Source organism: Scardinius erythrophthalmus, assembly GCF_964197995.2.
Source record: "Scardinius erythrophthalmus genome assembly, chromosome: 4".
NCBI lineage: Eukaryota > Metazoa > Chordata > Actinopteri > Cypriniformes > Leuciscidae > Scardinius > Scardinius erythrophthalmus.
This window is the reverse complement of record NC_138224.1, coordinates 11827845-11841673: the sequence shown is the minus strand read 5'-3', so window position 1 is coordinate 11841673 and position 13829 is coordinate 11827845. Positions and strand designations below refer to the sequence as shown.

Below are 13829 nucleotides of genomic sequence, written 5' to 3'. Positions count from 1 at the left end.
GTTTATAGTTATTTTTTTTATTCTTGTTCTGTTCTGAATATTATTAAATTTAAAGGATAAATCATTGATTTAAATGTTAATCATCAATCATTGATCAAATCAAATTTTTGTGACATGGCTTAACATTACCGTGACTTTGTGCACGAATTGTCTATGCACGCGAGGTTATGCGCATGACTCAAACAGTGGCAGACACAGCAGAAGTTGTAGGCAGGTATATTGATCATGAAATCAGAATTTTCTGTTCTTGAATTAGTCATTAACTCATTCATTTATGTCACTTGTTTAAGTTAATTAATATGTATAAAAAAAAAAAAAAAAAAAACTCAAGCAGCCGCTTAGTTCGCTTATGCCTCGGGCCGGCTCTGCATTCATTGGTCAGAAAGTGTAGCAACTCTGTATTTAGCCAGTTGCACTACAGGCACGATACGAGGGAATAATCAGCATGGGCTTGTTCTGGTTGACAAACAGCTGACATTTAAATGTGGTATTAATTAGTGCCAGGCGAGCTGCCAGTCATTAGTCTTGGGATGCAGCGGACGCAGAGCTAAACTTAAATGTGTGAACTCGTCTATGGAGTGTACCTGTCACTGGAGAATAGATTCCTTTGGGAAAGGCATACTTGGAGATTATAACCCCTCTCTATCTCTCTCGTTCAACACTGTGCCATTCTCCTCCACTGATGCCCCATGGTGCATTGCAGCACGTACCTGCCACTCAAGGTGCTCACGGGAGCCTGAAACAGACACGTATGCCACTGGTTAGTCAATGAATGTGTTGAGTCCAGGAGTTGGCATGGTGCAGGAATTAAAAATGTAAATGACCTGCCTTAATTAAAGAGTCGACAGAGCCTCTGCAGCTGCAGGTGACAGTGACTGATTGCTTTTCCTCCACCAACACTCTTTCACTCACTCACATGCACCAGCCACCCAAAGACAACAGACAGTGTAGCTCCGTTCCAAAACCTAGTGAGCTGCCTACAGTGACAGCATTTTAAGGTATCGTGGGTGCTCACCAAGCACGAAGGCTGTTCCAAAAGATAGGCATGTTAATTATACTGCCTCATAAGATACCCCATAGCATCACATGTATCCTTCATGGAAAGGCAATCCCAGAATGCATTGATGAGAGAAAAATATCCAAGGTGGTAAATCAAGCGAGGGAAATATGGATTATAATTAACATATTTCATTCACAAATACAATTCTGGATATAAATGTTTGTATTTTTTGTGTGCTATGTGTTTTTTAAGCTTATTAGAGTATCACGACATTAGCTTAGCAACATGCTAACATCAAACTCCATTGCAAGTTGTGATGCAAAAAATGACTGCCTAAGTAGAGTTTTCCAAATCACATATAAGGTACCATGATGGTTGGGATGCTGCCATAGAAGGCTTATGTCTATGTAGGCAGTGGTTTTGGAACAGTGCTCGTGTCTACAGTAAGTGTGGGCATTTATATGCGTGTGCATTTTGTTTTGGATGTGCTAGAGTGTGTTTAGTGTCAGCATATGTGTGAGGCACATTTATTGAACATTTCCAGCATCCTATAGAATCTGCTGATCTCTGGAAAACTTTCAAGGACAGTGGCTCATTAAGACTCACAGTCACTCGCTGATGTAAGCCGCAGCTGTACTGCCACAGAAAGTAAATGCGGAACTGATTGTAAGGGGCAAGACAGCTCTTAGTCAGTGCCAGAAGTGACCCTGAAATATGTTATTCAACATGAATTATAAAAAAGACTGCATCAAGCCCTGTCACCTGTCCATTTTCTAAGCATTTGTTAAAAAAAAAAGTGTGCTATTTCTGTTTCTCTGTTTTTTTTACAGATATTACTCCGACATTAGTAAGATGTCTGCTATCAGTGACCAGGATATGAACGCATATCTGGCAGAGCAGTCTCGCATGCACATGAATGAGTTCAACACCATGAGCTCCCTCAGCGAGATCTACTCTTACGTGGGCAAATATACAGAAGAGGTATGGAGAACACTTCCAAATGCATGATATTATCATCATCATCATCATCTAATGTTCAACACTATTAGCACTATTAAATCCCCACATTTTGAGTGAACTTAAAATTGATATTTTTGTAAGAGTACTTTTGATTTGATTATTTAAAAAAAAAATTTGTTGAATGTAATTGTTAACTGTCCATTAAATGTGTAGTATTTAGGTAAATGAAAGTGGAAAGTGCAGATGAGAGGAATATGTGGTTATTTGCAGGCATGTGTAACTGATGTCTGATCTCTCTCTGGCAGATTGTGTCTGCGCTAGAGCAGGATGATGGTGCCAGAAAACAGAGACTGGCCTATAAACTGGAGCAGGTGGTCGCCTTCATGAGCCTGGAGAGCTGAGGACCACATTTCCCAGAGTGCACTGGGAGATCCAACAGAAACCGAGCCGTGCCTGAGTGAAGACCTGTCCATCTATCTCATCTCTTCTTTTTGCAATCTTCCCACAAAAACAAGCGTTTGCATCATATTAGCTCTGCTTCCTAGAAGAGTAGAGATGGGAACTAGAGGGTGGACGGAGGAGCCAAGGACTACATTACCCATGATGCAGTAGACTAGGTGGCCACCTAGCTCTGCTGTGTAGAGGGGTGGCTGCCTACAAGTTCCTCTTCACTGCATCCTCCATCCTTCTACCTGACTGGGAAAAAAAAAAAACATTTCTGTTGCCTTCAAAGTTTAGCTGATAAGCAGAAACCGCAATGTTTGGTGTCAATTTGTTCTGACTTTTATGACTAGGGTAGTGTACGGCACTAATATAGAGTCCAATTCATTGTAGTACCTTTATTAAACACTGAAACGCAAGATTAAAAAAAATTGGTACTGCATGCATCTGAAGAATGCAGTCAGTTCAGGCCATTTCAAAAGACACAAAACACCTTGAGGACCATGGATTTACGGGACATGCAAGATCATTTAAATGCTTTGATAAGAGAACAATCAAGCCTGGAGATCTCAACTGCTTATTCTCACTTTGAAGACAGTGAGGTGTATTTAAAATCCTCGGAGTGTAGCGGGATGCAACAAGTTAGTGCTTTGATTCTTTTGTCTCTTCCAGGACCTTACTTGACAGTGAAACTGAAAGACAAGACCTGTCATCTTGTGGTATACCCACATCTTCACCACTTCACCCCCAGCCTTCATTTCGGCATTTATCCGGCTTGTGCACATCTGAATTTAACCTCTCTTATCTAGATGATTGGAGAAAAAGCCAAGGTTTGACCCCCTTAGAAGCAAGCACACACACACACCCCTCTTCCAGAGAGTGACGCCTTCTCTCTGTACTCCAGCGAAGTCACCAGGACCTACGCTGTGCTGCAAGAGGACAAAGTAATCTTGACAACAAAAAAAGCACATGTTCAATAGGTGTCTCAGTTCACACATCCAGTAGGGGGACTTTAATTACAAAATATCCTACTCAGAATTAGCTGTTAAAGGGGGGGAAATGGCGCATCGTTGAAAGTGCACACGTGCAGCCTGCACTGTTCACTGCCACAGGGTCCCACCCATAACGAACACTCTGGAAGCCTCTAGAAAAACCCACACGTGGACAAAGCTGGTCAGCAGAAAACCAAAGGAGCCCAATTTAAAAAAGAGCAAGCGAATAAATTACCCCCAAGAAAGCAAACACAAAGCACTGTTTGTTTTATGACCTGCAGAAAGAAGCTAACACTCTGTCTGCAGCCTCATATTTGTTTCTGTCCCGATCTGTAGTTTAAGGGCTTGCTGCAGTTTAGGTGTGCTGGCAGCCTTGAGATATGAATCCAACCTGGGCCTCACGACTCGACGAGGACGTAAAAAGTATTGGATGTAACTTTGACAAAGGGAAAGAGACAATTTAGCTGCCCACCTTTCCTCTGTCCTCTGATCCCCTCTTTCCTATTGACAGCGTACCCTATGTGGTGATGTGAATGTGTGGAGAATCAGCCCAGGTCCACCTTGGGTGCTTTATTGGCTTTTTCAGCGCATGTATTTCAATTTAAACTTCAAAAAAATGAAAAAAGGAAAACAGAAAAAAATAAGCCTTGCAATTGATGATGTGGATGTGTTCTTTTTCTTTCTTTTGCTTGGAAGAACGAGATGGAAAAAAGTGGCTGTCATCTTCAAAATTGCAACCTCTGTTAAGGTGGAATCTTTATCCTGCCCTTCCATTCAACTGCCATGACCATGTTTTGTGAATGTGTTAGATGCTAATAAGACTAAGGTGAAACCTTAAGCAGATATAGTATATACCCTTGCATGCTGATCTATTTGGATGATATGAAATGAACTGCCTTGCTATCAATTTATCTAATACTACTAGGAATTTCTAAACCAAACCAAACTCTTCGACTTTCATAAGACTCCTTTGCTCTTCTTGTCAGGTGCATTGCCTTCCTTGAAGGCCGTCCATCTGAGAGATCTCGTTCACTGATCATGTTCATGCTGAACAGATGTGACCACGTCATCACATGCCAGTCTAATCACACCTAACATGCTATTTAGGGATCTTCACAACACATTACATTTGTTGTCGTCTTTAATGTGCAACTCTAAAGAGTTGAGTCCCTGAATGTGTTCATTTGTACTTCTCCATTGCTGTCCATATATTATATTGCTGCATTTTTCAGTGCATTCTCAATCATTTTGAGGCAACCTAATGTTTTCAGGATTCCATTAGCGTTCCACCAAATTATTTTTTAATGTTGTTTTGGATATTGTCTCTGTATATGTGATTGCTTTGAGCTCCCTCGAGTGATTTTTTTCAGCATAGCTTAGAAACAGAGGATTGTGTTGAGGTATTTCAGGATTTCAGGTACACAGCTGCCCCCAGCTAATGATTCTAATGAGATAAATAATAAAATACCACTGTCATCATGTTACTGTAGGTATTACTTCTTTTTAAGAAAATCTAATAAATAAAGAAACTTGCAAATGATTTTAGAACTGACAGTGAAAGATATTTCATTATTTCTTCAGGGAACTCGTTTATTAAGTCCACAGAGGTCTTAAATGAGCCGATGTTTTGAAAAACTGATATGTTCCTGGATTCCCTCATGACTCTGTTCCATCTCTCATGTATGTTTAACAGGACGAACCCCATCCCTTATGTCCAAAATACCTGATAAAGTTTCCACCTTAAACATTTTGTAAGAACTAAAAAGTCCTTTTAGCTCAGTGTTACAACAGGCGTTAGAGACCTGTTCAGAAAGACTTTTTAATATTTCCAGATTTGATGCAAGATAGAGAGTTATTCTGATGAGAGGAGAAAAAGAGAGAGACCAGCGGAAAGGCAAGCTTCTCTAACTTGTTTATAATTAATTGTATACCTGTGTATGTAAATATAATGCATTCCTATTTTGCAGTCAAGAACAAAATACTATTTGTAATATAGAATAAACTTTATTATGAAAAAGATGGAGTCTTCTGTCTTTTATTTTGTGTCTCTACCTTGCTTTGATCAATGGAGAAGTCAGAGAAGTCACTGCTTCCATGGAAACAGAAATTGTGGTAAAAGAGCTCAGCAGTGCCTGCTCCCACAAAGCCTGTTCTTCATTCACAAAACTATTCCAACTAAACCAAATCTAGTTTCAATAAGGCTGTTTATGAAGGAATAGAAGCTCACTGGTATACTATGGAAACACTGAAGAGACTTCTGGAAACGTCTGGAGTTATGTGCACCGATCTCTAATCTGATTGGATATGGTCTCAACCTCCATGTCCACCCCTCTCAGCCAGACCTTTACTATTTCTTTTCCTTTTTCAATAACACTAGAGCATTTTTACAACCGTCATCTTGCAGAAAAACAAAGACTCAGGCTTTAACCTCCTCCTGTCTCTCAGTGCCAGAGGGCTCAATTGCACCTTTATTACATTTCATCTCATTGCACTGTATCGCTTTTCTCAGTTAACGAGAAACCGTTCCCCTCCACAACTCCAGTACGTTCCCCCTGACCTTTCAGCGTTTGTCTCTGGGCTCTCTTAGAGGGAGGTTAGAGCGAGATGACGATTTTAAAACCTCTTCACAAAAATGTCACCTCACAACAGGTGCTAAAAGCGTCTGCCCTTGTTGAGTGATTTCTTGCCTTTTAGCCTTGAGCACAAGGTCATCGCAACAGCAAGGATTTACCACACATCGGTCTGACTGGTTCTTATAACGGTTCTTAAAAAAAAAAAAAAAAAAAAACATAGAATGTAAAATCTAGTGCTGATGTTCCAATCTACTAGACCGGTTTCCTCTAAATCGGGTAATTCCGGAAAGTTCCGGAAGAACTCTTTCCAGCTGCAGATGCAGTGCAGGCCAGCTAATAAGAATGCAGGGTGAACGATGGTGGACTAATTCCTAGGATTGACTAAAATGGCTATTGACAGCTGCGGGGGAGCAGATGGAAGCAATTAGCATTATTAGTTGGTTGTGCTTTGTCCTATCTGTCTAAGAAAACATCTGTGAAAAGACAACAGATCCGGCAAAAGCTCCCGTGGAGTAAACAGAGAAAACCAAACAGTGATTTCAACTCAACTGAAAGGAGATGCTGCAGACAGCAATGAGATCTGCCATCCTCGGCCCACACAGAAAACTGAACAGCTTTGAAATAAATATGATAAAAATATCAACATGCTGTCCGCGCCCATCTGGAGGAATGGAGACGTGATCATTAGCAAATTCACTAGAAATGTCCCAAAAGATAAAGTAAAAAAAAAAACAGACATGCTGAATAAGAGCACTTTAACTTCTGAGAATGTCTATTGTCATGCTGAATCCCTTGTGGTGTAGCTCATTTTCCAAAAGTACCATTTCACGAGGTGCAGATGAAACATAAGAAAGCACACAGCTTTGCCCGTCCACTGTAAATTTCTGTATCAGGGATAGAGCAGCACTGCCCTCCACTGCTTCTCTCTCTACCAAACACAACCCCTCTAAAACTATTGATCCATTCCTTTTCCTTACCAAAACATGGGTTTAACTCGAGTATCAGTCTTTCAGTGACTGCTTTGGAATCAATTACCAGCCCAGGTTCATTTTCAAAATGGATTTCCTCGTGTGTGCAGCGATGCTTAATTTCCTAATAAATGTGTGACGCTCTGGCAAATGCATGTTTCAGATGAGGAAAAATTGGTTGTGGCGGAGACCATGTTCAAGTTCTGATTACATTATTATGTTTGCATGTCTCAGACACAATTGGCTGTTTAATAATCTAATTATAGTTTCGTTGTGTGGTGAGATCTGACAAGTATTCTCACAGAGAGGACATCTATCATGTGGGGGAAAAAAGACTGTTGGATTCAATAGAGGAGTAATGTGTCTTAAAACACAATCTGATGTGTTCCGGGCTAATGGTCTGTTTTGATGGGTCGCGTACATCAGCACACAATAATGCTAAATGCAAACAATAAAATGCAACTAATCATTAAGTCATGCATGCATAGTAATGATCGCTGAATAATCTTTTTAAGTTGCCAACTTGGCATGAAATAAAAATTCACCCTATCTATTTTGTAAATGCATGTTATATATCAGGAGTTCTCAACTCTGGCCCTTAAAATCCACTTTCCTGCAGAGTTCAGTTCCAACCATGATCAAACTCTCCTTCCTATAACTTTCTAGTAATCCCGAATGCCTTGATTAGCTTGTTCAGGTGTGATTGGTTAGGGTTGGAGCAAAACTCAGCAGGAAAGTTGAGAACCCCTAGATCTTATTGTCAACGTTTCATTCATGGGTTACTTTTTGTGTGTGGGTGTGTGTGTCATACCTTAGTCTTCCTCTAAAAACGCAGACTTCTCTTTGGTGATGTATGCCGGACGAACGATCGTTTTGTTTGCTTAAACCCTGCCCTTCCACAATCTGCAAGCTCAGTTTTTTTTTTGTGCAACGCCCACATCTCAAAATCCAATCAGCAGCCGATGTATAGGACTAAGTCCCCACCCTATATATTTTTTCATTATCCATTACAACATGTAAAAAAACATCATGGAAAAACAAAACCAGTTGAAAGCTCATTAAAGCTTTATATGACTCATGATGCAGCTTTCGGGACATAAAACACCATAAAACAAGCATAAACGATGTAGGGACTGACTGATGTTGGTGTAAATTGAAAATGTCCCTTGGAATATATTACCTAGCAACTAACATTTCATAACATGTGAGCCAGTTTGTCAATCTTAAAGCCTGTATGCCACACATTAATATGATTTCTGCACATTTTTATGCAAAAAAGCTTCAACGGAGAGTAAAACTAGCATTTCTGCACATGAAAGCACGACAGCTTTCGAGTGCAACTGGCTACCTGTGCCTATTTTTGGTCCAACATATGCTCTAAATCCCTCTTAATCTGTCTGTCTCTCGTCACTTTTCCAATGCCGACAACTATTTTCTCCAATGTGAACGTTGCTGTAATTAAATTCCTTCCCCATCGCTACAGTCAAACAGTGGAAAGATGCCCATCACCTGTGTCTGGTCACCCTCTCCCAGCACTGCCGTCCCTGCCTGAATAAACCCATCTCAAACATCAATGACTGACTGTGCATTCATTTTCATGCTATTGATTAATATCAGGAAAGCTTTGCATGCTGCTACAAGAACACAAGACGTACACCTGAGCTGAGGAGCATTTCTGCATCTACCTGTGATGAGCTTTGTGTATCTTAAAATTGTCCACTCATTCATATTCATGTGTTTACCATGCGCACATGTGGGCAGCGGTGATGAGGTGAGTCTCATTTGCATGTAAAGTGCTTTGGGTGTCTACAAAAGCTCCATACAGATGCTATGACTCATTTATTCAAATTTCACATGTTTAATCAATACGTCGGCAATGAGCCTCACAGACGGTGCCGGACGGCTTTGAGAGGATGCGTATAGAGGTGAGTGTGTGCCTGATGAATTGTGACCTGTGAATCCACTCGCCCATATGTCACAGCTACCCAGCGAGACGTGCACAGGGTTGTCGCGTCTCCGCTAAATAAAATCAAATTTGCTACCATCTTCGTACCCCCCACAACCCTGCACACATTGCACTGTTCATATTTCATCGGCATGATCAAGTTTCCTTCCACCCACTGGGTTTGAGATTAAAATGCAGAGATGGTCGGCACACGGCCGCTGTGAAGCAGATAGGTGTGTCTAAGAAAGTTTGCAACACCATATTTTGTCTGAGCTCGTTTCAGTATATCCGCCTATATGGAGAAATCATCATTCACTCGGATTCTGTGGCGAAGGCTGGCATGAAAATGAATCAACAGCACTGCCCTTTATGCAAAGTGCACCTTCTTCACATCCCTCTGTGTTAAAAGTACATCATTGTGGCAAGTTGTGTACATGTTATCCGTTCTGCTGATGGTGCCGTCACTCTGAGAGGTGAGAAGTTCAGGAAGTCGATGAGAAACCAAGCTTATCAACGAACTGAATGGTTCTGTTTTTGATGTCTGTGGGTATACTGTATACACACACATATATATATTTAGACATCTGATATATTCACACACACATATATTATGTAAACAAAAACTTTTATGTTGGATGTGATTAATTGCAGCACTTGTTTAAATATGTTTAATTCAGCAAGTGATGTGTTGTGTGCTGTTGTAAACTGCACATTTTGGAAAATGTAGTCGGTCATCCCAGTATTCTATGAAAAATGGACACATATTGTGCACAGTACATTGCAGAAATATTAAGAGTACTATTCTATTATGAACATAGTCTGTGTACACTAATCCACACTACCACTGTGTCAAAGACTATAAAGATGGATTGAATGTGAATGAAGATGTTAGCGTCTGGAAATCTCATTAGATCTAAGCAGGTAAACAGAAACGGTTTTCATGACTCTAGACATTACAATTCATGAGAGCAATTTGCCCATAATGTTTGTCCATTGATATGAGTTTTTATAACTTAAATGCCTGCTAAGAAAAAAAAAAAAATCTATTTATCTTCATGAGGATGAATGTCACAATAAAAATGCACATCTCTGACTACTAGCTTTCTGTGAGGCTAATGTTTGATCTGACATTTAACTATAAAGTTAAAAGTTTGACATTGTACCTGCTATTGGCTTCAAAACACATCAATCAATCCTGTCAGGGGAGGCAAGGACCTTCCAGTTGTCATTGAATGATACTTTAAATGATTAATAGCTGGACAAAAACCAATCGATTTTCATGGGAAAATGGGGTGTGATACTGAGGAAAAATGGTTGGCTTTCTCTCTTGGTCATTTAGATGGATAGAGATACAAAACGGAAAACAAAAAAGCACCTCAGCAAGGCCTGAAGACAAACCAGTCATTCAACTGGATAGGTAAAGTTTGTCAAGACAAACTTTGATATAAGTTTGACAGCCTTGTCTGAAAGTTAAAAATGGTTTTAAAAGCTTGAAAGTTTGAAGGTTCTACAGGTCAGACCATCAGTCGGGCAAACAGACATAGAAATTCCACCAGGAAAATAGATATTAACTGTTATATAGATGGGGCTTGGAAATGATGCCAAGTTGCACATTTTTTTCAAGCCAAGAAGAAATGCCAGACTTTACAAGAATCAGTTTAAGGAGCTGGTAGCTCAGCATGGAATGCTATGGCCTTTCAGACACAAGAAGTTTGGTTTTGAGTCCCAGCTATGACACATTCGCTGCTTGGGTGATTCACTTTTCATTAAATCATTACAGGTTTGGAACAACATTTGTTTCAAGCATCCTTGCAAACAGGGGGACTGTTGTAGTTAGGATTACTATTTAAACATTGGCCATTAAATTCTCTACTCTAACCTCCCTCAGTGGGCAATGCACATGTCAAACACATGATGGCACTGTTTCCGGTTGCCCCTGAGTAAGTAATACACCTGGAGAGCACTATTTTGAGTTGGACTGTCTTGTGTGCTGCTACCAAGGGGTAGTTTAGACTTTTTACAATACCAATTTCCTGATGTTGGGATTGGTTTCCCAGAATGCACTATGCCATGAATAAATCAAGAAGATGACAGCCTCATTGTTCAAAAAGTTGATCCTGTTTACTGGATTATTTGCTCTGGAGTTGTTGTGGTTGTTGTTGTCTTAATTGTGTTATGTCAGATGATGTCAACCATTCATTATGTGTTCTTGTGTTACCATTTGTGTGTTTTGCATGTGAAAAGTGTAGTGTTCTGCTGGGTTGAGTTCGCACTGATTCATTTCTACATTTGTGTCTCAAGGTGGCGCTCTTAAAAGTTCAGTGACATCTTCAATATTCTAAATGTAGTGCATGTGGGAAAACCAATGATTGTGATGGGTCAAGAAAGAGTCCATTGCCCTTGAGTCTATTGAGACTGAACACCAGTCGGTAACAAGCACCTATTTGTTTTTTACATACATTTAGTATTGTTTTCATTGGTATCTCTGTGTTGAAGAACATGGCCTTTGGACAAGCTAGAACATAATTTTTAGATTATTTCTTCAGTATCATTTAGACAAAGCATTATGATCCGAGAACTCCGGGTTCAAACTACACAAACATGACTTTGAATCCCACAGATAGGCCTACATGTTTTTACCTAGCCTAAGTCAGTTCATACAAATGTACACATCAAATAATGTGCCAGCAACTGCTTGTCAATTCAGTGGCGTGAAGGATAATTGTTAGCCTTCCAACACAAAAGTCTTGGTACAAATCCCAAATTTTTTTTGTAAATGTTTAACATGAATAACAGAAAAAAAAAAACCTTCAAGCTCAGTGGCTTAAAGTATAAAGTCTTTAAAGTGTTTAAATTTGGAGTCTGGTGTTCAGTTTCATTGAAATAGTATAATCATATTAAACAACACATCCAAAAAAAACCTCACAGCATTTACACCCAAAATAATGCCAGAGCTGCTTGTGAAAGATCAACTGGTGTTGTGGTTAAATACAGATCTTTGATAAATGAAACTGCAATTGAAGCATGGGTTCAAATCCCACAACACCACCATTTTTTTTTAATTCCTTAGCTTAAGTTCAAACACATACAAGTACATGGACCTGCTCAGCAATTTAGTGGCACAAAGGGTTTGTTTGCCTTTCAACATGAAACGCTTAGTTCAAATCCCACAACATTTGAACATTATTTCATATCTAATAAAGCAATGAGGCTTGTGTTTTCACCCAAAGTAATGCCGCTACATCTTATGACTGCCCTCTTGGTATTGTGGTTAAAAGCCGGTCTTTAACAATAAACCTTTCACTCAAGAATGGGTTCAAACCCCACCACTTGTTTTTTATACCCGAGCCTAAGTTCATACACATACAAGTACAAGGACCTGCTCAAGGACTGGAACAAATGATAAAACTGTTTGCCTTCCAACATTAAACATTCGGCTCAAATTCCACAACATTTAGAGTATATTTTATATAAAACGAAGCATAGAGGCTTGTGTTTTCACCCAAAGACAAGACTAGACTTTTAGTAAAAGACCATCTGGTGTGGTGGTTAAAAACAGGTCTTAAACAAACAAGGTCGCAACACAAGTGTGGGTTCAAATCCCACAAGCAAAGCTTTCTTTTTACAATAGCCTGAGTTCATACATATGCATTTACAAGTACAAAAGAGTATACAGCAATTCAGTGGAGCGAGGGATGATTGTTTGCCTTCCGCCATGAAAGTTCTGGTTCAAATCCCATGTCCTTTATAAAGCTTCTTTTATATAAAACAAAGCATAGGCTAGAAGTTTGTGTTTTCACCCTAAAACTACCAACAAAGACCAGCTGGTGTGGTGGTTAACAGTGGGTCTATGACAAATGAAAATGCAGAACAAGTGTGGGTTCAAATCCCAGTTGCCATGATATCTTTTTCACCTAGAATAAATTAATAGGGTTCTACAATTACAAGCCACTACCCAGCAAATCAGTGGCGCAAAGGATAATTTATCACTTTCCAACACGGCTGGTTCAAATCCCACATCGTTTAGAGTTTCTTTTATATAAAACAAAGGATAGAGGCTTGTGCTTTCATCCCAAAAAAATGGCACAACTTTACATGAAAGACCAGTTAGCGTGGTGATTAATGGCAGGTCTTTGACAAGCAGAACTGCAGCACAAGTGTGGGTTCAAATCCCACAAATGCAAAGTTTTCTTTTTAACTTTATACACATTTACTTCTACAAGAAGAAGCAATCACTCAGCAATTCAGTGGTGCAAACTGCAAAGGATAATTGTTTGACTTCCAACGTGAAAGTCCTGGTTCAAAATCCTGCAACTTTTAAACTCATGATAAACATTGTATCCAACAAAGGACCCAAAAATACAACACTTAATGTGAAAGCCATGATGGCGCTAGTGGCTAAACACACATTAGTTGTGAATAAGGCTGAGATAGAGGTGTGGGTTCAAATCCCAACCCAAGTTGGGGTAACCCAACAAAAAGACTTGGTTGACAACTAAAAGAAGCCTGGAAGGCTGAATACCTAGGATGATAAGGCAGTGGGAAACTGAGGCTCAAGCCAAAACAAGTTTTTTTTTGTTTTTTTTTTGGTAAAACTAAAACATACTAAAAAACTGCAGAGAGGTGGATTTTAACCCAAAACCCCAGAGTGGATGAGCTCTCATACCATGAGCTTTAACCATAACACCATTTCCATCTCACAAAGACACTACAATTTTTGCAAATGATAGCCTACTAAATTTATACACTCACGCAAGCCAAAAATAAATGAATAAAATACTATATTATATCAAAACTTAAAAAACATGTAAAAATTAATACTTAGTCATAGATGAAAGCAGGAAAATCATGTAGCAGAAGGAGAACATCAGAGCTTCCCACAACACCAAATGACTCTATTAACGAAACATGAATACAATTGACTGTTACTTACAGTGACACTATGCAACA

General features: G+C 39.5%; 1 protein-coding gene across 1 annotated transcript in view; it reads left to right on the top strand.

Annotated features, from left to right (window-relative positions):
• Positions 1–5405, top strand: part of plxna4 (plexin A4) — a 205986-nt gene extending 200581 nt beyond the window's left edge. Inside the window, exons 31-32 of the mRNA XM_081363538.1 lie at positions 1831–1981; positions 2266–5405. Coding sequence (XP_081219664.1) covers positions 1831–1981; positions 2266–2361 — 247 coding nt within the window. The 3' untranslated portion in view covers positions 2362–5405. The remainder of the gene's footprint in view (positions 1–1830; positions 1982–2265) is intronic.
• The last annotated feature ends 8424 nt before the right edge of the window (positions 5406–13829 follow it).